The 21,880-nt window shown below is 36.8% G+C and overlaps 2 protein-coding genes and 1 non-coding gene across 3 annotated transcripts; 2 read left to right on the top strand and 1 right to left on the bottom strand.

Annotated features, from left to right (window-relative positions):
- Nucleotides 1-324: 324 nt before the first annotated feature.
- On the top strand, nt 325-14,907 carry LOC140748784 (angiotensin-converting enzyme-like). Its single transcript, XM_073081675.1, has 15 exons — nt 325-744; nt 4,319-4,395; nt 4,761-4,980; nt 5,531-5,900; nt 6,859-7,050; nt 8,264-8,378; nt 8,861-9,013; nt 9,720-9,844; nt 10,286-10,370; nt 10,740-10,833; nt 11,338-11,412; nt 12,020-12,094; nt 12,676-12,809; nt 13,167-13,265; nt 13,916-14,907. The coding sequence occupies exons 1-15, from the start codon at nt 664-666 to the stop codon at nt 14,088-14,090; spliced, it is 2,070 nt and encodes a 689-aa protein (XP_072937776.1). The 5' UTR covers nt 325-663; the 3' UTR covers nt 14,091-14,907.
- Nucleotides 7,450-7,521, bottom strand: TRNAT-CGU (transfer RNA threonine (anticodon CGU)). Its single transcript has one exon. It is a non-coding gene; the product is annotated as a tRNA-Thr (tRNA).
- Nucleotides 14,908-17,768: 2,861 nt separating the features above from the next.
- On the top strand, nt 17,769-21,583 carry LOC140748795 (angiotensin-converting enzyme-like protein Ace3). Its single transcript, XM_073081692.1, has 6 exons — nt 17,769-17,828; nt 18,322-18,396; nt 18,738-18,812; nt 19,393-19,526; nt 20,092-20,190; nt 21,131-21,583. The coding sequence occupies exons 1-6, from the start codon at nt 17,772-17,774 to the stop codon at nt 21,303-21,305; spliced, it is 615 nt and encodes a 204-aa protein (XP_072937793.1). The 5' UTR covers nt 17,769-17,771; the 3' UTR covers nt 21,306-21,583.
- Nucleotides 21,584-21,880: the final 297 nt, after the last annotated feature.

The following is a 21,880-nucleotide window of genomic DNA, read 5'->3' as shown; positions in this document are numbered from 1 at the left end:
TGAAGTGGACAGGATTACATTTTTTGTTATTCAATTTTAAAAATCTAAAATGGAATTTAAACTTTATCATGTTATCGTTCACATAATATGTTCATATTCTCATGTTCTCAATAATTGAAATGTAAGCTCGGAATACAAGTATTTCTTTTTTACAGCTTTATGGAATCACTTATAAAATACGGCCAGTTACAATTTTCATTGTTACAAGTACTACTACCAGCTCGAAACATGAAATCTAAAACATATCGCAAGACACACAAATCTTGACGCGTGCCCCCCCTGTGCATTGTGCCGTGCTCATCAAAGCATGCAGAAAACAAAAGCCGCGGATACACTCCTCCAGTCGGCGACAAGAAATGCCGCGGGACAGTTTTATAAAACAAATTCTCATTTAAATAATTGTAACAACTCGGCCGAATAAAATAGGTCATCTGGCAACGCGATTAAAAAAGCAACTGTCAAAATTTACGCGCGAACGCAAATGGAAGCAATTTCGTAACTTTTTTAAAACAAATTTATTTATTTGTCGTCAAAGTGTTCGCGTTTTACCGCAATAAATCGATTTTCTGTTTTAATTATGCGCTCGTGTTATCATTGAGCTAAAAAAAGGCGTATGGGAGTTAAATGATCGTGTTTCGACTACATTAGCTGTTGCTTTTTAAAATGGACAAGCGCAAGGTGATTTCGCACATACTGCTTGCTTTCTTTATAAAGTATGCAAGTTGTAACGATTACTTCAGAATGGTGAGTTGCTCAATTATATAAATTATTAGACGTATCAGATTATGAGTGAGGAGAATTGATAAACATTTGTAAACACCAGCCGGTTGGAACGCCTAGAAAGTTAGGAAAAATGCTCGTTGAGTTTTCACACTTCTTTGAACCTAAGTGATATTAATTAAGTGTAGAAAAATATATTAGCTCTCTCTTCATCAGAAATTTTATACTTATAGTTACCGACATGCATTCCCGTATACGGATTCAACCAAAATATTTTTCTGTATGGCTGTCTGTTTGTATGTAATATGTATACATGATAACTCCCAAACGAATTAAAAATATTGATTCGCATATCGCGCTTATAATATATAACAGCCTTCTTTAAAATTATATTTCTCATACTAAAGGTCTGAGGTTCAAATCCAAGGCACCTAAAATAACATCTTCAACGGTAAAGGAAAACATCGTGAATTTAAAAAAATAAATCCACTAAAAAGGCCAAAGAAAAATTATTTTTAAACAGAAAGCCAAATACATTTCATACTGTTTTACTTTCATGGTCCTCACTTGCTCTATATAAAGAACCTATGTATGTGCAAAATTCTAAATTTAATTTAAAGTAATTGAAGTAACTTTAACCGACTTCTCAATAAAAAGAAAATATCTTCATCGTGTATTTTTTAAATCTAGCTTTGGGTGTTTTCACAGCACCCACGAAACGTAACCCGCTACGAATGTAGAAAGCGTAATCATTTATTGTTTGTTAAACTTGCTCGTCCCGGACTCGAACCCGTCACGGTGGTTACCTGTAGATCTTTTGCTTTTTGTTAATGACACTACCTTCACGCTAGGTGGATGGTGTGGATTTTCCAGGTATCAGAAACTATTCGTCTTTTTTATTATATATTTAGGAGGTGGAAACAAGCATGCAGTCCACCTAAAGGTACAGTCCGCGCCAAACTACTAGTCCGCTCTGAAGTTGTTGCGACTACACCTAGCGTATCATACAATTTGCTATGGCGCCGCGATTAATTTCTATATTCAGAACGGACTAGCAGTTTTACGTGAACTGTAAGTGCCTACTGCCCATCGACATCTATAATTAATAATTAACCCCCACATAAAATAATCCCGCCTAAGGTAGACTAAGCTGGAATGCCTCGGAAAAATATCCTCCCTTACCACACCCTTCAAACCAGAACGCAGCAGCGCGTAACACTACTATTATTAGGCAAAAATAGGTGTGGCGGTGGTGCCGCCAGAGTCGAACCACATATGGTTCTACCACCCTCAAAAACCATGACACATATTTTTAAACGTTTCATATGGAGATCATATGGAGTATTATAGAGTTTGAACTAATTTAGAACAGACAATTTTATCAGTCAAATAGTAATTTTGACCCCACGCTTTTTACTCTGAATTGAATTATTATTTAAATAACCTCGATTTTATTATGATTTTATTTTGAGGCGATTAATTATGATTGTTCGATATTCTACTACTGTAATATTAAACTCTTTGTCATTAAAAATATTTTCTAGTTTTTAGTTCGATTAGCAATAAAAGCGTGGTTTTTATTTAGCAAATCAAATTAAATCGTTTGTAGCTTCCATTTTGTAGTTTGAAGTTTGTAGTTTCTGCCAAGTTCCAAGCGTGTGGATGCAGGTGGAAGAACCCTTTGTGTTTCGAGTCCGGCGGCACCGCCGCCACACCTATTTCTGCCTTATAACAGCAGTGTTAGGTGCTGCTGTGTTCCGGTTTGAAGGGTGTGGTACGGGAGACATACTTGTCCGAGGCGTTCCAGCTTAGTCCTCAGGGGTAGCGGCGCATCTGTGGCCGACTTTAGGTAGGAATATCTAATCCTATCTAGGGTTGATTACAGCTGTCCATGGGCGGCAGTAGCCACTTACCATCAGGTGGACTGCATGCTCATCTGCTACTCCTATATTATAAAAAAAAAAAAAGTCAAAAGGCCTTTTTTGGCTTCCTTGGCATCCAGTGACACCAATGACGAAACGTAAAACTTATGGCCGTCATCTATTCTGACAGATTCCGGTGATTGTTTTATTACGTTTTACGGACAATGGCTATTATACACCAACTTTCGCTGGTGACCTGCTACGAAGTATTTTGTAGTAAAAGTTAATTGTCTTTTACTTTACCTTTAATTTTTTATAATATAGGACTAGTAAACGAGCACGCAGTGCACTTGATGCTGTGTCACCCATGGTAATCAAAATCGAAATTTTTTAATAAAATTTTACAGAATTCTTTCTTGTCATAGCTTAGTGGTTGCAAATCGGCCTCTCCATCGAGGGATCTAGGGTTCGACTGATTGTTCACAGATTTTTCAAAAGATACATATAATTGCATTTTAGAAATTAATTAACTCTTGCATACCTGAGAGATCTTCAAAAAAAGTTCGCAAGTATGTAAAGTCTACCAATACGCACTTGGCCAGCGCGGTGGACTATGGCCTAATCCTTCTCACTCTGAAAGCAGACCCATGCCGAGCATTAGGACAATAATCCTGCATACCTGAGAGATCTTTAAAAAAAAGGTTTCAACGGTATGTGAAGTCTACCAATACGCAATTACCCAGCGCGGTGGACTATGGCCTAATCCTTCTCATTCTGAGAGAAGACCCTTTCAGTGGGACAGTAATGGTTTGATGGAGACCTCTTTGGTAGGTAATCTAATGCAATTTTATTATACAAATGACCTCGACCGATGAGCACAGGATGTTATGTTACAGAAAATGATATAAATTGCAACAATCTTGGCTAATGACATGTTTTGTGACCTTCCTGGCACACGAGCGTGACCATCTTCGTGACATCATGGCTGTGACTTCCCCTATTAAATATTATAGTACCTAAACAAAATATTATAAAAATCATTTATTTGGAAGTAGAACCCTCTTTGGTTCGACTTCGGCAGTACCACCGCCACATCTATTTCTGCCTCATAACAGCAGCGATAAGTGCTGCTTTGTTCTGGTTTGGGAGTGTGGTAAGGCAGACATACTTTTCCGATGCATATGCTTAATCCTCAGGGGTAGCGACGCATTTGTGGCCGACCTCAGGTAAGAAACTAATCTTACCTGAGGTTGATTACAGATGTCCATAGGCGACAGTAGCCACTTACCATAAGGTGGACTTCTATATTAAAAAAAATACAAGTACTTCTTTAATATTTAATCGTATGATGCTTTATCTCATTGCAGTTGGACTTCCACTGTAACACTTAATTTAAAATAAATTTAAAAAGATTTGGAGACGATTTTATAAGATTAGGGTACCAAATGCGCTTGCTTTTTGCTTGTTCATTAACTCCATATAGATCAGATTCTACCTGAAATCGATCACACTACTTCTGCTACTAAATAAAACCTTTTGTTATTACAACTTAACGATATTTGATTGATCTTTAATCTGATGATTAGAAACTCGATCGGGAAGGCTCAGGGTTCTCTTATTTTTCAAGGTTCATCGTGAGAACGTCATCTAAGTGATCTTAAACAAAGTTCTAATCCCTATATATAGAAAACATTATGAGGAATATAAATGGAATTGATTCTTGTCCTTTCTTCCAGGGTGCCAACACAAATATGGCGGAAGCAACGCAGTTCCTGCGGGAATATGACAGGGAAGCATCTGGAATGTGTTACAGGTAATCATTTGCCGAAGTTTTTAAGGTCTTTCATCTAGAATCTCGTAATAGAAGCAGACCAGCATGCAGTCCGCCTACGTAAGACGCTACTGCCGCCCGTAGCCATCTAATCAAACCTAGATAAGATTAGATTCCAACCTGAGTTGGGACACAGATGCGCCGCTAGTCTGAGGAATAAGCTGGAATATTTCGGAAAAGTATATCTCCCTTACCACACCCTTCAAACCAGAACGCAGCAGTATTTAACACTGCTTTTAAAATGTACAGATATGTGGCGGTTGTGCCGCCGGAGTCGAACCACAAAGAGTTCTACCACCTTCAAAACCTTTTTGCCTTTACAATAAATTCCAAATCTTAAATTCCAGAGTAACAATGTCCCAATGGAAATTCGTGACCAACATCACAGAATACAACCGCCGACGTATGTTAGAAGAACTGGCTCTCAGCTCCAAGTTCGAGAGGCTCTCCTGGAGGAAGGCGGCCGCGTTCGACGGCTCCAGGATGTCAGACCCTCAGAACAGGAGGCAGTTGGCCAGGATAGTCCAGGCCAGCCGTGCTTCGTTGAGCGATGATAAGTTTGCGGAGGTAACTTAAGTGTTTCTTATGAATTTCCAGAACAGGCAGTGGATTGCCTATTTTCTTAAGTATGCGAGGTAACTTACATCTTGCTTGAGAATTTTTAACCTCGGCGTTGATAGCCCATTTTTATAAGATTAAAGTGGCAAATGAGCATGCATCCGCCAGATGGTAAGTGATCACTGCCACCAATGGACTTCTATAACCAACTTCACATAGAACACCCAACCGCAGAAGTATCAGTCTTGAAGACCAAGACCACCAATATGTAAGTCAGCTGATTCAAAAGTATAATGGTTTTAAATGATTTTTACAATCTGACGCGACCCTGCACAAAGATGTACGGTGTTTTACATGTGACTTCACACTTTGTATTTCTATGGCATCATAGCTCCTAAAAGGCTAAACCAAATTTTTATGTGATTTTTTTTTAATTTTAAACGAGACTTGATCGAGTTTATTTAGTTATGATTAAAGAAAATTAGTTTAGCTAGATATCAGCTCTCTTCTAATTTGAAGATTCTATTTCAAAGCTTTTCTGTGTAACTCTTCTTTTCAGATCCAACAGCTGATAAACGAAATGAAGGAAGTTTACAACTCAGCCAAGATCTGCCCTTTTGGCCAAAAGCCCTACGACCCTCACGTACCCAGGGTCCCTTACCCTTCAGAGTACCAAGAAACCCGTTACCAACCGTACCACCTGACCAACCAACCATACCAACACTACCAACCGTATCAGGAGAGTTCAGACTTCCCGAACTACTGTGATATGCAGCTCGATCCAGAGATATCCAGGATTCTAGCGCATTCCAGGATTGAGAGTGAATTGCTGTACGTGTGGAGGAGTTTCCGGGATCAAACGGGACCGAAGCTGAAGAATCGGTTTATGAGATATGTGCAATTGGCTAATCAGGCTGCAGTTGACACAGGTAGGAGCAAAACTGTATATAAGTTCAATCTAAGTACTAACGGAGCAATTAATAGTGTTAGAACCCTTTGGTTTCACTCCGGAAGCGTAACCGCCTCGCCTACTCGTTTTATGGCTAATAACAGCATTGTTAAGCGATACTATGTTTTAGTTTGAAAGAATGGTAAAGAAAACATTTATTGTAGGCATTCCTAGTTTGTATCATGGATAGCAATGCATCTGTGGCCTCCTTCAGATCAAGTCTAATCCTACTTAGGGTGGGTTACAGATGTCCAAGGGCAGCAGATGGACTGTTAATTATTTATTATATTGACATAAAAAATTGGCTAAGATAAGATTGAAATCTTGAGGTTGAGAACAGTGGTATTGCCGACCCGCGTTGCGGAGCGGTCACCATACCGGTCTGACGCGCAAAGGATCCCGGGTTCGATCCCCGGCCAGACAGATATCTGAATGATGAATTTAGATTTCTGTTCCTGGGTCTGGGTGTTTGTGTATATTGTCTATGTGTGTGTCCATGGCACCCACGACACAGGGCATCCTAGTGTGGGGCTGTGAGTGTAGAAAGCGTTTAGCGTTTGTTTGTTTAAGGACCAAATTATAATACCTTTTATAAGTGCCTCACTTCAAACCAGTACCCTTAGTATGAATGTTTACGTTTTTACAAAAACTACTATTTTTGTATTTGTTTACGTATTTCCCATTTCTAATCAGTTCTGATACAGTCCGCTAGGGGCGCTGATTGGAAATGTATGGGCAAATACGTAAACAAATACAAAAACAGTCATTTTTGTAAAAACGTAAAAACTCATACTAAGGGTACAGAACACAGCAAACTTGACATCGTTTTTCTTCCAAAAATCTCTTTTTTTGGTGCAAATACCTAATCTTCATCAAAACTTTTTGAATTTCTCTTTTCTTGAAAATACTTTTCCCAAATTACTTGTCATTGTCATCAGGTTACAGAGACGCTGGTGACCAGATGCGAGCAGCGTACGAAGACCCGTCCTTCAGAGCCAGTGTTGAAGAGATCTACAACCAGGTGGCGCCACTGTATAAGCAGCTGTTCGCGTATGTACGGAGACGGCTCGTTCAGCGGTATGGAGAGACCACTGTGAGACCTGATGGGCCTATACCAGCGCACTTGTTGGGTAAGTCCATACTTACATACCTTACATACATACATACTTACATACATACCCATGTATTGTGTAGAGGCACCACTGTCACATTTCTATCTATTAACAGCAGTGTTAAGCGCTGCAGAGTGTGGTAAAGGAGACCTCCGTATCTCGAAGATCGGTTTCGAAGGAACTCAGGTAGGCATCATATCTTATTGGGAGTTGCTTCAACCTTATGAAAAAATATTAAATACAAGTATAGCAATATTTTTGGTCTAAGTCTTCGATCACTAATAAGAACGCCTAAGTACAAAAAAAGGATTGAAAAGTGTTTAAAAAAAAGTCGAAACAAATGGCAAAATTATTGTTATAGGGACATTTAATAAAGTACTTAGGAGGAAATCTAAAATAATTTTGTTTAAAAAAAATTGCCTCCTGTGAAGTTTGAACTCACGACCCCTGGTTTACGAGACCAGTGCTCTACCACTGAGCTAAAGAGGCTTGTGCACTGTCAACAACTTTTATGATATAAGTTAGACCCACAAGGGTTTGTAACCTTTCAAAAACAAAATGTTCAGCTGTCAAATTTATTTAAAATTACTAAAACAAAAATTATAAAAGAAACTTTGTTCACAAATTTGAATCTATTGTCTTAACATTCTTAATTTTTGTTCTACAACAGAAAGTATGTAACCAAAATTCTAGATAATTCAATTTAAGACCATTATTGTTCTACCATTTTTTCTTTGCGACAAAAAATAAACATAATACTTACGGCGTGAAAACGATTTGTACCCCTTTTCCAAGATGTCGACTGAGAGACAAGAGTTGCGACCCCATAAACTTGGATTTAGCTTCACACAAGTTTTCGAGGGTGGTAGAACCTTCTGTGACTCGATTCCGGCGGCACCACCGCCACACCAATTTCTGTCTAATAACAGCAGTGTTAAGCGCTGCTGTGTTTCGTTTTGAAGGGTGTGGTAAGGGAGACATACTTCTGCGAGGCTTTCGCGCTTAATTCTTCGGGGTAGCAGCGCATCTGTGACCAACCTCAGGTAGGAATATAATCTTACTGGGGGTTGGTAACAGATGTTCAATGTTCATGGGCAGCAGTAGCCTTACCATCACGTGGAGTGCATGCACGTCTGCTACTCCTATATTATAAAACAAAACCCCTAAGGGTTTATCCCTCAAACACTCAAAAACTATTCCACGGTAAAAATAATTGTATTATGTCTTTCAGGTAACATGTGGGCTCAGAACTGGAAATCAATAATGGATTTGGTGATGCCCTTCCCACAGTCCCCCAATGTGGATGTGACCTCAGAGATGCTTAGACAGGGCTTCACTCCACTACGGTAAGTGTCCCACTGCTGGGCACGGGCTCCTTTCAGAGTGAGGCTTTAGACCATAGTCAATATCTGGACAAGTGTATTGGTAGATTTTACATACCTTTAAAACTCTTTTTAAGGTTCCGTACGCAAACAATGGAACACTAGTACTAAGCCTTTGCTGTCTGTCCGTCTGTCACAGGTCTCTATCTCCTGAACCGTAATAGATAGACTCTTGAAATTTGTACAAATTATGTATAACGGTGGCCACTATAACAACACATACTAAAATAAAAATAAAAAAATCTTGAAAACTAGGGGTCGGTATACAAGAAACCACTATTTATCTCTGGAACAACAGCTAAACAGTTCAAATTTTCACAATACATTTACATCGATGGCTGCTATTATACCAAATGATAAAAATGATTTTTTTTTTATGGTACGGAACCCTTCATATGCAAGTAGACTCGAACTTGTCCAATTTTTAACTCAACCTTATCTTCCAGGATGTTCCAAATGGCTGAGGAGTTCTACACATCCATGGGGCTGAAGCCAGTTCCTCCGGAGTTCTGGCGAGGGTCCATGCTGATCAGGCCAGCGGAGAGGAGTGTTCAGTGTACTGCCAGTGCTTGGGACTTTTGTAATAGGATTGATTATAGGTACTAGATATTTAATGATAATGAAAAATAATTTTTCTATTTTATTGAAGTGCTTATTTGCATGCAGTCCACCTGATGATAGGTTGCTACTGCCGCCTATAGACATCTGTAGTCAACACTAGATAAGATTAAATTCCCACCTGAGGTCAGCCGCTACCCTGAGGACTAAGCTGGAACGCCTCTAAAAAGTATGTTTCCCTTACCACATCTTAAACCAGAACACAGCTGTGCTTAACACTGCTGTTATTAAGCAGAAATAGGTGTGGCGGTGGTGCCGCCGGAGTCGAACCACAAAGGGCTCTACCACCTATTACATCTGATAGTAAGTTGTCACTGTATAGATATGTGCAATGAACCCCACATAATATTTGATTCCTACTGTTCCTTCATTGTATATGTCTGCCTTAGGATACCCTTTAAGCTAGAACACAAACCTTAAAACTGAAGTTAAAAGGTAGATATAAATTTGACAAAAGTTGGAGTTCAACTTCAAAGGATTCTACCACTTCATAATTTTAAATCTTCATTATTTATATCGCATTTTGCATATTATTTTAGTTAAATGTCTTTCTATTTTTACAATTAAATAATGTATTTGTATTGTATTCTAACGTATTAGAATTACATCGTATTTCATTGCATTATATCGCATATTCACCCCATTGCATGACATCACATTGCGTATTATCACTATATAATATTTCAGAATTAAGCAATGTACAGAGGTAACGATGCAGGATCTGATATCTACCCACCACGAGATGGCCCACATACAGTACTACTTACAATACTCTGAACAGCCCCAACTCTTCAGGGATGGGGCTAACCCGGGTGAGTTTTAATATTTGTAGCCCCAAAGGGGTAGACCACTAACGAGTAGGCCCCCTAAGTGGATGGAGCCTCCATATAGTTACAGCCCTAAACATGTTATAACCCCTAAGTGGATAGAGTATTATGTGGTTACGGCCCCTAAGGGGTTAAGACCTAATAAAGGTGAGGTAATAATGGCAAATTGTAATTACTACATGAATCACCGATGTGTTGCAACTCCTGAAAACTAAGATAGTCGTCTCATTTTAACCCGTATATATATATATATATATATATGTATGTTTGTGATAATTACTGATCGATCAGTAATTATCACAAAACTTACATAATATAATTGAAAATAACAAAAATTAAATTAAAATAACTATTTTTTCCAGCTTTACATTCTTGAAATAATTGAAAATATTAAAAAGTGAATCAAAAATCGAATGTTTTTTCCAGCTTTCCACGAGGCAGTCGCTAATGCAGCTACTCTATCGGTGTACAACCTGCAGCATCTACAACGCGTTGGGTTATACCAAAATAAGTGAGTCCATCTGCACTGATTTTCACGTTTAAGAATCTTTATTTCTCATAAGACTTTTACATCACATAGAATGAGAAACTTAAAAATAATTATATTCGTGTCCGGTATGCCTATGTGCATGAGCGTGGTTCCGCGCGTGTGTGTGTGTATGTGTGTGTGTGCGTGTGTGTGTGTGTGTGTTTGTGTGTGTGTGTGTGTGTGTATGTTATTGTGTGGGTGTCTATTTCCAAAATAAATAAGAATATCTATATATGAATTTAAGGAATATAATAAAGTGCATGAAATATTACTTGGACAGATGTGGACTAAAGCCGTCTCACTCTTACACATAAAAAAATGTAAAGGACTAACAAAAGATGTTTTTTTCAGAACCCATGACCCTTACGAAGTGAGCATGAATTTCTTGATGTCAATGGCGCTGGAGAAGGTGGCATATCTACCATTCGCGTTCATGGTCGATCAGGTATGTAACAGGAGTAGCAAACGACCATACAATCCACCTGTACCCTTACCAAGGGTTTTACGTTTTGACAAGTATGACTGTTTTGGTATTTGTTTACGTATTTGCCCATACTATTTCAAATAGCGCCCCCAGCGGATTCTGTCAGAACTTGAAAATTGTATAGGCCAATACGTAAACAAATACCAAAACAATCATATTTGTCAAAACGTAAAAACTCATGATAAGGGTACTGATGGTAAGTTGCCGCTCCCGCCTATGGACATCTGTAACCAATTTGATAACCTTGAAGTTCTTTTGGATACCGAGCCATTTTAAGGGACACTAATATTTACATAAACTACCAAAACGGAAAATACCAAGGAATTACATTTTTCTCTATTTTCATAAACACAACATTTTACATTTTACATTTTTATATTATGTAGATGTACACATAAGTGTTTTTATATTCGGCCCCTTAGGGGCTAAAGAGAAAAGTATTAAATAACGAATTATTAATTACAGTGGCGCTGGTCAGTTTTCGAAGATGGAGTCCAAAACATGAACACTCGATGGTGGCAGATGAAACTTCGGTATCAAGTAAGATTTCATTTATTTATTGTTAATTAGAACGACACATGAATCACTTACACTAATTAACATGTCAAATTCAATGTCATAATACAGGAGACTTCATTATTAAATAGAATAAAACATTTATATAATAGCTGAAAGTAAAATTGTAACATTTAAGAATTAATAAGAAAAACAATAATTAAATTAACTATATCAGTACGAAATTTAATATTACATAGAAAAGCAACTGAGAATGTAGGAGTTTAGAATTTATCCGTAAACTTAACTTCCTGCCATCTGTATATTCTCACTTCTCTTAAATTAATAATTTATGAAACATAATTTAAAGTATCTTCTTTCTAATACTTTAAGTGACAAGTTAACTTAGCAACAAATTAAAATAAGGTTAATGAAACAATGTTAAGCGTCAAGTTTTAATAAATTGCAACCCTTGGGGGGCTCTGATTTTAGGCTTTCAAACTATGATTTTATTCCAAATTTAGATTTTTTTATTTTTCTTTAATTAAAATAGTTTATAAAAATATATTAACTATACAAAAAAATATTAATAAAATTCAAATGAGATTAATTAGGATTTTTGTATAATATTCTGTTATTTATGATGTTCCAGGGTGTAACTCCTCCAATAATAAGGACTGAAGCTGACTTCGATCCTGGTTCCAAATACCACGTCATTTCTGATCAGGTAATAACTTATTTATGTAATGGCTAAACAGACACCTAAATGAATGATGTTTTGAGTTCTGGGTCCAGACCCACACCCATTATTAACCAAGTTTGTTTTATTTTTAAAATCATCTTCGCCTAATATTATCTTTAGCTTTAAATTTATCTTATGTTTATCTTATCAGCATCCTTAAAATTATCATCATCATTAGCACCATTAAATTTATCACCTGATATATATCCTATAAAATCCTTCTCACTTAAATTTATCATAACCTTTTATCATCATTTTTTAAAATTGTCATAAGCTTGAAAATTGTATCACTTTTCAAATTATCATCACCATTACATTGAAAATTATCATCAACCTTGCAAAGATCGACACTTTAAATAATCATCAACCTTACAATTGTCCTTTTAAAACCATAGACAAATTTAAACTTATTATCATCCTAAAAATTGTCATCATCTTTAAATTTATTATCACATTTAAAATTATTATCATCACCTTTTAAGCTCACTTTAAAAATTTACGTCACTATCACCACCATTTATCATCTTACAAAATCATCATAAAAATAAAAATTTGTATCCTTCCAGGAGTACATAAAGTACTTCCTAGCCACAATCCTGGAGTTCCAGATCTTCGAGCAGCTGTGTGTCGCGGCGGGACATGTGGGACATCTGCACGAGTGTGACGTGTATAGGAGTCGGGATGCTGGGAGGCTGCTCAGGTATACCTTAGGATGCTGGAGGAATCTTAGGACTGGATAAAATAATTTTAGGCCTGGTTGAAGGGTCTTTGACCTTTAAATAACCTTAGTTGAAGTATTTTTTATATTTTATTTATTTATTTTTATTTACTAAACACTTGATTATAAGGGGCCACTGCTGCGATAGACATTTCTGACTGTATTGGGACGATTGTACTGTATGGGATTGTAGTGCTTCATGAGGTCGGTCGTTGGTTAAGTGCTGAGGAGTAAGTCGGAATGCCTCCGAAATGGTGCACCAGAAATCGAATCAATCACCATGCAGTTTAAGTAATAAAATATTACACCAATGAAAATGATGTTTTCTTTTATTTTTAGTGAAATAATGCAACCAGGGGCATCAAAATCAGCGTCAGACATCATCAGAAGCATGACCCGAGGACGAACTAACAGGATCTCACCGGAATCGCTTGTTAAGTAATGCATTTTTATTATCATCATCAAATATACTATTTAGGCGCTGGGAAAAAGCGCTGGGTGGCGTTTCAGAGGATATTGTTTCTTAATCTAGAGTTTTGATCCCTAAGGGGTTGCGTTAGTTATCAAATAAAGCATGTAAAAGGGGTCGCTTTAAAAAATAATAATGATATTCGAAAGATTACAGCAATTGACAATTATGATAGTTTAGTTTGATTAGTTCTCAACTTTTAATAAAATAACCTGTTTGTCTGCCTGTCTCTCTGTCTATCTATCTGCCTGTATGTCTGTTTGCCTGTCTGTCTGCTTATCTGCCTGTATGTCTGTTTGCCTGCCTGTCTGTCTGTCTGTATGTCAGTTTACCTATCTGTCTGTCTGTCTATCAGCCTGTCTGTTAGCCTGTCTGCTTGTCTGCCTGTATGTCTCTGTTTACCCGTATGTTTGTCTGTCTAACTGTCTGTATCTCTGTTTGTCTGTCTGTTTGTCTGCCTGTCTGTTTCATTGTCTGTCTGTTTACCTGTCTATCTATCTGTCTGTCTCTCTGTTTGCCTATATGTCTGTCCGGCTGTCTCTCTGTTTATTTGTATGTCTGTCTCTCGGCCTGTTTATCTGTTTGCCTGTTTATCAGTCAACTGAACATAAATCCTCAGGTACTTCAGACCGCTAGAACTCTGGCTCCGCGTCCAGAACCGCGACGAGCACTTGATCGGTTGGAACTCCAACTACAGAGACGTGTCTTTGTTCGCTCCGCAGCGCGCTGGCAACACTCACCATCCGCTGTCACTGTCACTAACTGTCATTGTGTTGACGTATTATGTTTTGTAGTTGTATGGTTGTTGGAGATTAGAATCAAAATGGCGGCTTAGTAAAGTATTGTCAGAAAAAAATATTTTTAATGACAAAAAGTTTAAGAGTAAAGAGTTTCAATTCAGAGTAAAAAGCGTGGAGTGCTTGATATTTTAAATGTTACAATAATTCTATTGGCAATTATCTATGAGAGAATAGTTATGAACCGCAGTAAAATATAAACTGTTATCAAATTATTACTTTGTTATCGGTCCTTGATACGTGTGCAAAGTTTCAAATTAATCAGAGTTGTGAAAATTGGTGAAAATTCAGCTCCGTTACATACATACAAACATTCATACATAAATACATACATACATACAACAACCCAAGCAAATAAAAGCGTGTTAACAATAGTATACAAATATTTTTTGGTGTTAATGTATTTGGTATTTAAAGAAGCTGAAATGACTGGTTTAGTAAAGTTCGTAGCACAAAAATATTTAAATATTTGTTTGAGATGAAATAAAATAATTTTGAAAATCTTATTTTCTATTTCATTTGAGAAGCATGTACCTAATAATAAAATATGTAATGGTATTGAACCAAAAGTTTTTAGTTTAAATAATTCTTTAGATTTGTGTTTTTTACTGTCCCTCTAGGGGTCGAAAAGTCTAAGGGCCCAAGGGGTCGCGAAATGTCATTAAAATATTTATTAGAACATGCTACATAGCCTCGTATTTCGATCAATTTTAGCAAGCGAGATAGCACGAGTAGCCATTTAGGATTCTAATCTTTAATAATTCGTATAATGTTTATTAATGTAAAGTTTAATAAAATTATGTAGTGTTATGTTTATTTGTGTTTTATTACCCTTTTCGAGATTCTGTAACTGTAAACACGAGCATGCAGTCCAGCTGATGGTAAGTGGCTACTGCCGCCCATGGACATCAGTAGTCAACCCTAGATAGGATTGGAGTCATACCAGAGATCAGTTACATTTGCATTGGTCGACCTCAAGATTAAGTTGGAACCAGGGTTGTTGCTGATGCAGGTTTTTAATAGATCAGCGGATGCTGATGCTGATGCTGATTTTTTCAGAATAATATCAGCTGATGCTGATGCTGATATTTAAAAATACTAAATAAAAATATATTTTATACTGAGGTATTTGTACGTCCCTTACGAGAATAGTCTTTTTTGACCAACTTCACAAAATGAGGCGGTTTCTCAATTCTACCGTATATAAAATATGTTTTTTTTTATGTTTGTTCGCGGATAACTTCGTCGTTTATGAACCGAACTGGATGATTTTTATTTTGTTGGAAAAAAAGATATTTCCAAAGTAGTTCCATTATAAGAAAATAAGGGTCGGATGATGGCAGACCAGAGAAATCGAGGGGAACTTTCAAAAATCGTAAGGGCGACTAGTGCATTTGTAAGATTTTTAGTATGTCATCACTAAAGGAGGTGAAAAAAAAATTTTGGCTCAGCACATATCTCGGAAGCCGGCGGTCATATTGAACACGCTGTTTACGCCGTTATCCAACGAAATATATTTAGCACCAACTTCAGAACCATGTACCAAACCAACATCCACTTCAGCTACCCTCCACTCTGCAGTGACACATAAGTCGGCATTTATTTGTTATTTTTTTTACAAAAACTACACTGTGCCGTATCTTTGTTCAATAACGAAATATTTGGTCATATTGCACTTTTCACTGGATGTGGCATTATGAATTGAATACATGATTCTGTTATTGATTGATTGAACTATGATCGAAAGTTATTGATGTCTGACCAAATTACGTTGTCAATACAATCGAATGATTGTTTGATGACAACTTGTGTTTATAAACTTCTGTGATTGGCTAAAACTCCACGTGATTTAAGCTCGGTCCCGCCTACAACGAACACGTTACAATTTCAATATCAGCATTAAATATCAGCATCTTTTGTTGCGGATGCGGATGCTGATGCTGATATTTAAAAGAAAGCTGATAATCAGCGGATGCTGATGCTGATGCTGATATTCGCAACAACCCTAGTTGGAACGCCTGGGATAAGTATGTTTTTACCACATCCTTCAAACCAGACCACAGCAGCGCTTACTACTGCTGTTATAACAGAAATAGGTGTGGCAGTAGTGCCGTTGGAGTCAAACCACAGAGTATTCGAGACCTTTAAAAATATATGTATCAAACCTAAATAGCAGCAATCACAATCAAATAATTATGATATTAGACAGAGGTATATTAGACATTAAAATAAAGTGATAACCAAATATAGATTCAGATAGCGAAAGCTTTTTTCGTGTCTAAAATAAAATGCGATCATATCACGAAATCAAAAAAAGTTGAAACACATCGTTAGACAAATGCTGTGTAAAAAACGTATTACAAATTGACTAAGTGCGAGTCTAACACATGCTGAGGGTTCCGTAGCATTAAATTTTTTATTTATTTTCATATTAGCTTTAGTATTTGTTATCATAGTAGCCATAGAAGTAAACGCATTGTGAAAATGTGAACTGTATAATTACGTTTCAATACATAAAGCGAAAAACGTTGAAAAATAGCAGTTTCTTGTATACCTACTTATGGCGATTCCCATTTTCATTGTTTTTTTGTATTTAGTATTTGTTGTTATAATGGCCACCGGCCATTTATTTATTAATTTAATTGATCTAATTAGAACGACTGAGGCCAGTAACACCAACTAGACAGATCTAACATACATACATCTCACATAACTCTAAGCATTTTTTTATCATATAAGAGTAGCAGACGAGCATGCAGTCCACTTGATGTTAAGTGGCTACTGCCGCCCATGGACATCTGTAATCAATCCCAGATAGGATTAGATATTCCTACCTAAGGTCGGACACAGATGCGCCGCTACCCCTGAGGACTAAGCTGCAACGCCTTGGAAAAGTCTGTCTCCCTTACCACACCGTTCAAACCGGAACACAGCAGCTGCTAACCTAACACTGCTGTTATTAGGTAGAAATAGATGTGGCAGTGGTGCCGCCGGAGTCGAACCACAAAGGGTTCTACCACCTTCAAAATACAGACTCTCAGCTTCCAATCATCAGCAAGCATATCACAATTTGGATAATGATCCATGAGTGCATTTAATGTCGCAAGGTCATAACATACTCTGTAAAATTTCAAGAGTCTATCTATTACGGTTCAAGAGATAGAACCCTGTGACAGACGGACAGACGGAGGCTTAGTAATAGGGTTCCGTTTTTACTTTTTGGCTACGGAACCCTGAAAGATCATTAGATACACAATAAAAACGTATAAGTAGTCTAAAATAACTCCATTTACATTTGTTCCATTATTTTAAATTCGTTGTAAAACGGATTTCCTCTCAAGAGTGTAATAAGTAGGTTTTTTTTTTATAATATAGGAGTATCAGACGAGCATCCAGTCCACCTGATGGTAAGTGACTACTGCCGCCGATGGACATCGGTAATCAACCCCAGATAAGATTAGATATTCCTACCTGAGATCGGTCACAGATGCGCCGCTACACCTGAGGCCTAAGCTGGAACGCCTCGAAAAAGTACCTACCTATGTCTCCCTTACCAAGATATAGTCCGCGCCAAACTACTAGTCCGCTCTGAAGTTGTTGCAAGCAGCTGTAGTCATACAATTTGCTTGCAACAACTTCAGAGCGGACTAGTAATTGAGCGGACTAGTAAACTTTCTGATGTCAATGGCGTTAGAGAAGGTGGCATATCAACCATTTGCTTTCATGGTCGATCAGGTATGTAACAGGAGTAGCAAACGACCATACAATCCACCTGTACCCTTACCAAGAGTTTTACGTTTTGACAAGTATGACTGTTTTGGTATTTATTTCCGTATTTGTCCATATTATTTCCAATCAGCGCCCCTAGCGGGTTGTGTCAGAACTTGAAAATTGTATAGGCCAATACGTAAACAAATACCAAAACAATCATATTTGTCAAAACGTAAAAACTCATGATAAGGGTACTGATGGTAAGTTGCCGCTCCCGCCTATGGACATCTGTAACCAATCTGATAACCTTGAAGTTCTTCTGGAAGCCGAGCCCTTTTAAGGGACAGTAATATTTACATAAGCTACTAAAACCAAAGAATTATGTTATTCTCTATTTTTATAATCATAACATTTTACATAGGAGTTTCTTATATTATGTAGATGTACGCTAAATGTTTTATATTCGGCCCCTTAGGGGCTAAATAGAAAAGTATTAATAACGAATTATTAATTACAGTGGCGCTGGTCAGTTTTCGAAGATGGAGTCCAAAATATGAACACCCGATGGTGGCAGATGAAACTTCGGTATCAAGTAAGATTTCATATGTATATTCTCACTTCTCTTTAATAATTTATAAAACATAATTTATAGTATCTCTTTTCTAATATTTTAAGTGATAAGTTAACTTAGCAACAAATTAAAATAAGCTCAATTAAACATTGTTAACGGTTAAATTTTAATAAATTGCAACCCTTGGGGGTCTCTGAGTTTTAGGGTTTTTAGGGTGAAACTACGATTTTATTCCAAACTTAGATTTTAAAATTAAAATAGTTTATAAAAATATATTAACTATACAAAAAAAATATTAATAAAATTCAAATGAGATTAATTAGGATTTTTTGTATAATATTCTGTTATTTATGATATTCCAGGGTGTAACTCCTCCAATAATAAGGACTGAAGCTGACTTCGATCCTGGTTCCAAATACCACGTCATTTCTGATCAGGTAATACTCGTAGCTTATGTTTGTGTAATGCCTTGACACATACCTGAATGAATGATTATTTTTGTTCTGGGTCCAGACCCACACCCATTATTAACCAAGTTTGTTTTATTTTTAAAATCATCTTCGCCTAATATTATCTTTAGCTTTAAATTTATCTTATGTTATAATCAGCATTCTTAAAATTATCATCACCATTAGCACCATTAAATTTATCACCTATAAAATCCTTCTCACTTAAATTTATCATAACCTTTTATCGTCATTTTTTAAAATTATCATTAAGTATAAAAACTGTATCACTTACAAATTATCATCACCATTACATTAAAAATTATCATCAACCTTGGAATGATCACTTTAAATCATCATCAACCTCACAATTGTCCTTTTAAAACCATAAACAAATTTAAACTTATTATCACCCTAAAATTGTCATCATCTTTAAATTTATTATCACATTTAAAATTATTATCATCACCTCTTAAACTCACTTTAAGAATTTACGTCACCCTTTAAAATTATCATCACCATTTATCATCCTACAAAATCATCATAAAAATAAATATTTTTATTCTTCCAGGAGTACATAAAGTACTTCCTAGCAACCATCCTGGAGTTCCAGATCTTCGAGCAGCTGTGTGTCGCGGCGGGACATGTGGGACATCTGCACGAGTGTGACGTGTACAGGAGTAGAGATGCTGGGAGGCTGCTCAGGTATTAGATTCGATAGGTTAAGGATGCTAAAAATGTTAAATGTAAAACTTAGATTAAAAAAAATTTCATATAAGACTGAAGTAGCATACGAGCATGCAGTCCACCTGATATATTATTAATTATTATTTTCTTAATAATATTAATTTATGATTTTCTTACGACTCCTTTTAGAGATTAAACTTTTTTAAACAAGTACTAAAATTACCTTTATATTACTATTTTTGCATTTAAAATCAACCATGAATACAATAAGAGACCTGACGTCAGCCACAGATCCATCTCTCCCTTGAAAACAAAGCTGGTACGCCTCGGAAAAGTATGTCTCCCTTACCACACCCTTCAAACCAGAACACAGCAGCGCTTAACACTGCTGTTATAAGGCAGAAATAGATGTGTCACTGCTGTTATAAGACATACATTAATGTATCACTACCATTATACGATAAAAAAATTGACTCTGGATATGAACTACGAAAGATTTATTCACTTTCAGATACCACTAGGCCACCAAGATTGAAGTAATTGAGGAATCTATAAATAAATATGATGTTTCCTTTGTTTTTAGTGAAATAATGCAACCAGGAGCATCGAAGTCAGCGTCAGACATCATCAGAAGCATGACCCGAGGACGAACTAACAGGATCTCACCGGAATCGCTTGTTAAGTAATACATTATTATTATCATCATCAAATATACTACTACTTTCACTTTCACTACTGGGAATAGGTGGCGACTCAGAGTGAGAAGAATTTAGGCGATCGTTTCTTAATCTGAGCTCTTGGCCCCTAAGGGGTTCAGTTCTTAAAATAAATTATCTACATATAAATAAATAAAATTATTTTGATAATTCAAAATGGCGGCTTAAAATGTATGGATAGCATGAAAACTGGTTTGTTGAATCATCTAAAAATGTTTTTAAACCTAGTCTACTTGTCTGTCTGTCTATCTGTTTGCATATCTGTTTCTATATTGCCCGTCTGTTTATATGTTTGCCTGTCTGTCTGTCTGTTTACCTGTCTAACTGTCTGTTTGCTTGTTTGTCTTTCTCTGTTTATCTTTCTATGTGTATTTGTCTGCTTGTCCGTGTATTGGGTTGTCTCTCTGCCTGTTTTTAGTAAACTCAATCCTCATATATGTTTGCCTGCCTACTTGTGTGCCTGCCTGTTTATCAGTCTAGCAATAAAATCAATCCCCAGGTACTTCAGACCCCTAGAGCTCTGGCTGCGTGTTCAGAACCGTCAGAACACTGTCACTAGCTATCACTGTGTTGTTGTTTGTCTGTCCCTCTGCCTGTCTTTTTGTCTGTCTGTCTGTCTGCCTGTCTTTCCGTCTATCTATATTTTTATCTATCTGCCTGTCTGTCTGTCTGTGTGTCTGTCGTTCTGTCTCTCTACCTATCTGTTTCACTGTCTGTCTGTTGCCTGGTCCCCGTCTGTCGGCCTGTTGTCTGTCTGTCTGTCTATCTGTCTATTTGCCTGTCTGTGTGTCACTCTGTCTGTCTGTTTGCCCATATGTTTGGCTGCTTGCTTGTCCATCTGCCAGCCTGTTTGTGTTTATGTTTATATTTGTGTGTCTATCTCTAGTAAACACCCTCAATTCCCAGGTACTTCAGACCGCTAGAGCTCTGGCTGCGTGTTCAGAACCGCGACGAGCACTTGATCGGTTGGAACTCCAACTACAGAGACGTGTCGCTGTTCGCTCCGCAGCGCGCTGGCAACACTCACCATCCGCTGTCACTGTCACTAGCTGTCATTGTGTTGACGTATTATGTTTTGTAGTGTATATTTGTTGTTGGAGATTAGAATCAAAATGGCGGCTTTGTATTGTCAGCACAAAAAATAGTATACAATTATTGTTAGTGTTAATGTATTTAGTATTTAGAAGCTAAAATGACTGGTTTAGTAAAGATCGTAGCACAAAAATGTTTAACTAATTTTTTGAGATAAAATAAAATAATTTTGAAAATCTTATTTTCTTGTCCATTTGAGAATCATGTGCCTAATAATAAAATATGTATTGAACCAAAAGTTTTTAGTTTAAATAATTCTTTAGATTTGTTTTTCATATTATTATTATTCCTCTAGGGGTCGAAAAGACTAAGAGCCTAAGAGGTCGCAAAATCTCATTAAAAATTTTTTTTTACTTAGAAGATAGCATCGTATTTCGATCAATTTTAGCAAGCGAGATAGCACGAGTAACCATTTATGATTCTAATCTTTATCAATTCGAATAATGTTTATGAATGTAAAGTTTAATAAAATTATGTAGTGTTATGTTTATTTGTGTTTTATTACCCTTTTCGAGATTTTGTGCGTAAACATGAGCATGCAGTCCACCTGATGGTAAGTGGCTT

The sequence above is a fragment of the Epargyreus clarus genome, unplaced genomic scaffold (genome assembly GCF_041222505.1).
Source record: "Epargyreus clarus isolate Ecla_fem2 unplaced genomic scaffold, WU_Ecla_fem_2.2 ptg000016l, whole genome shotgun sequence".
In the NCBI taxonomy this organism is placed as follows: domain Eukaryota; kingdom Metazoa; phylum Arthropoda; class Insecta; order Lepidoptera; family Hesperiidae; genus Epargyreus; species Epargyreus clarus.
This window is presented reverse-complemented; position numbering and strand designations above follow the sequence as displayed.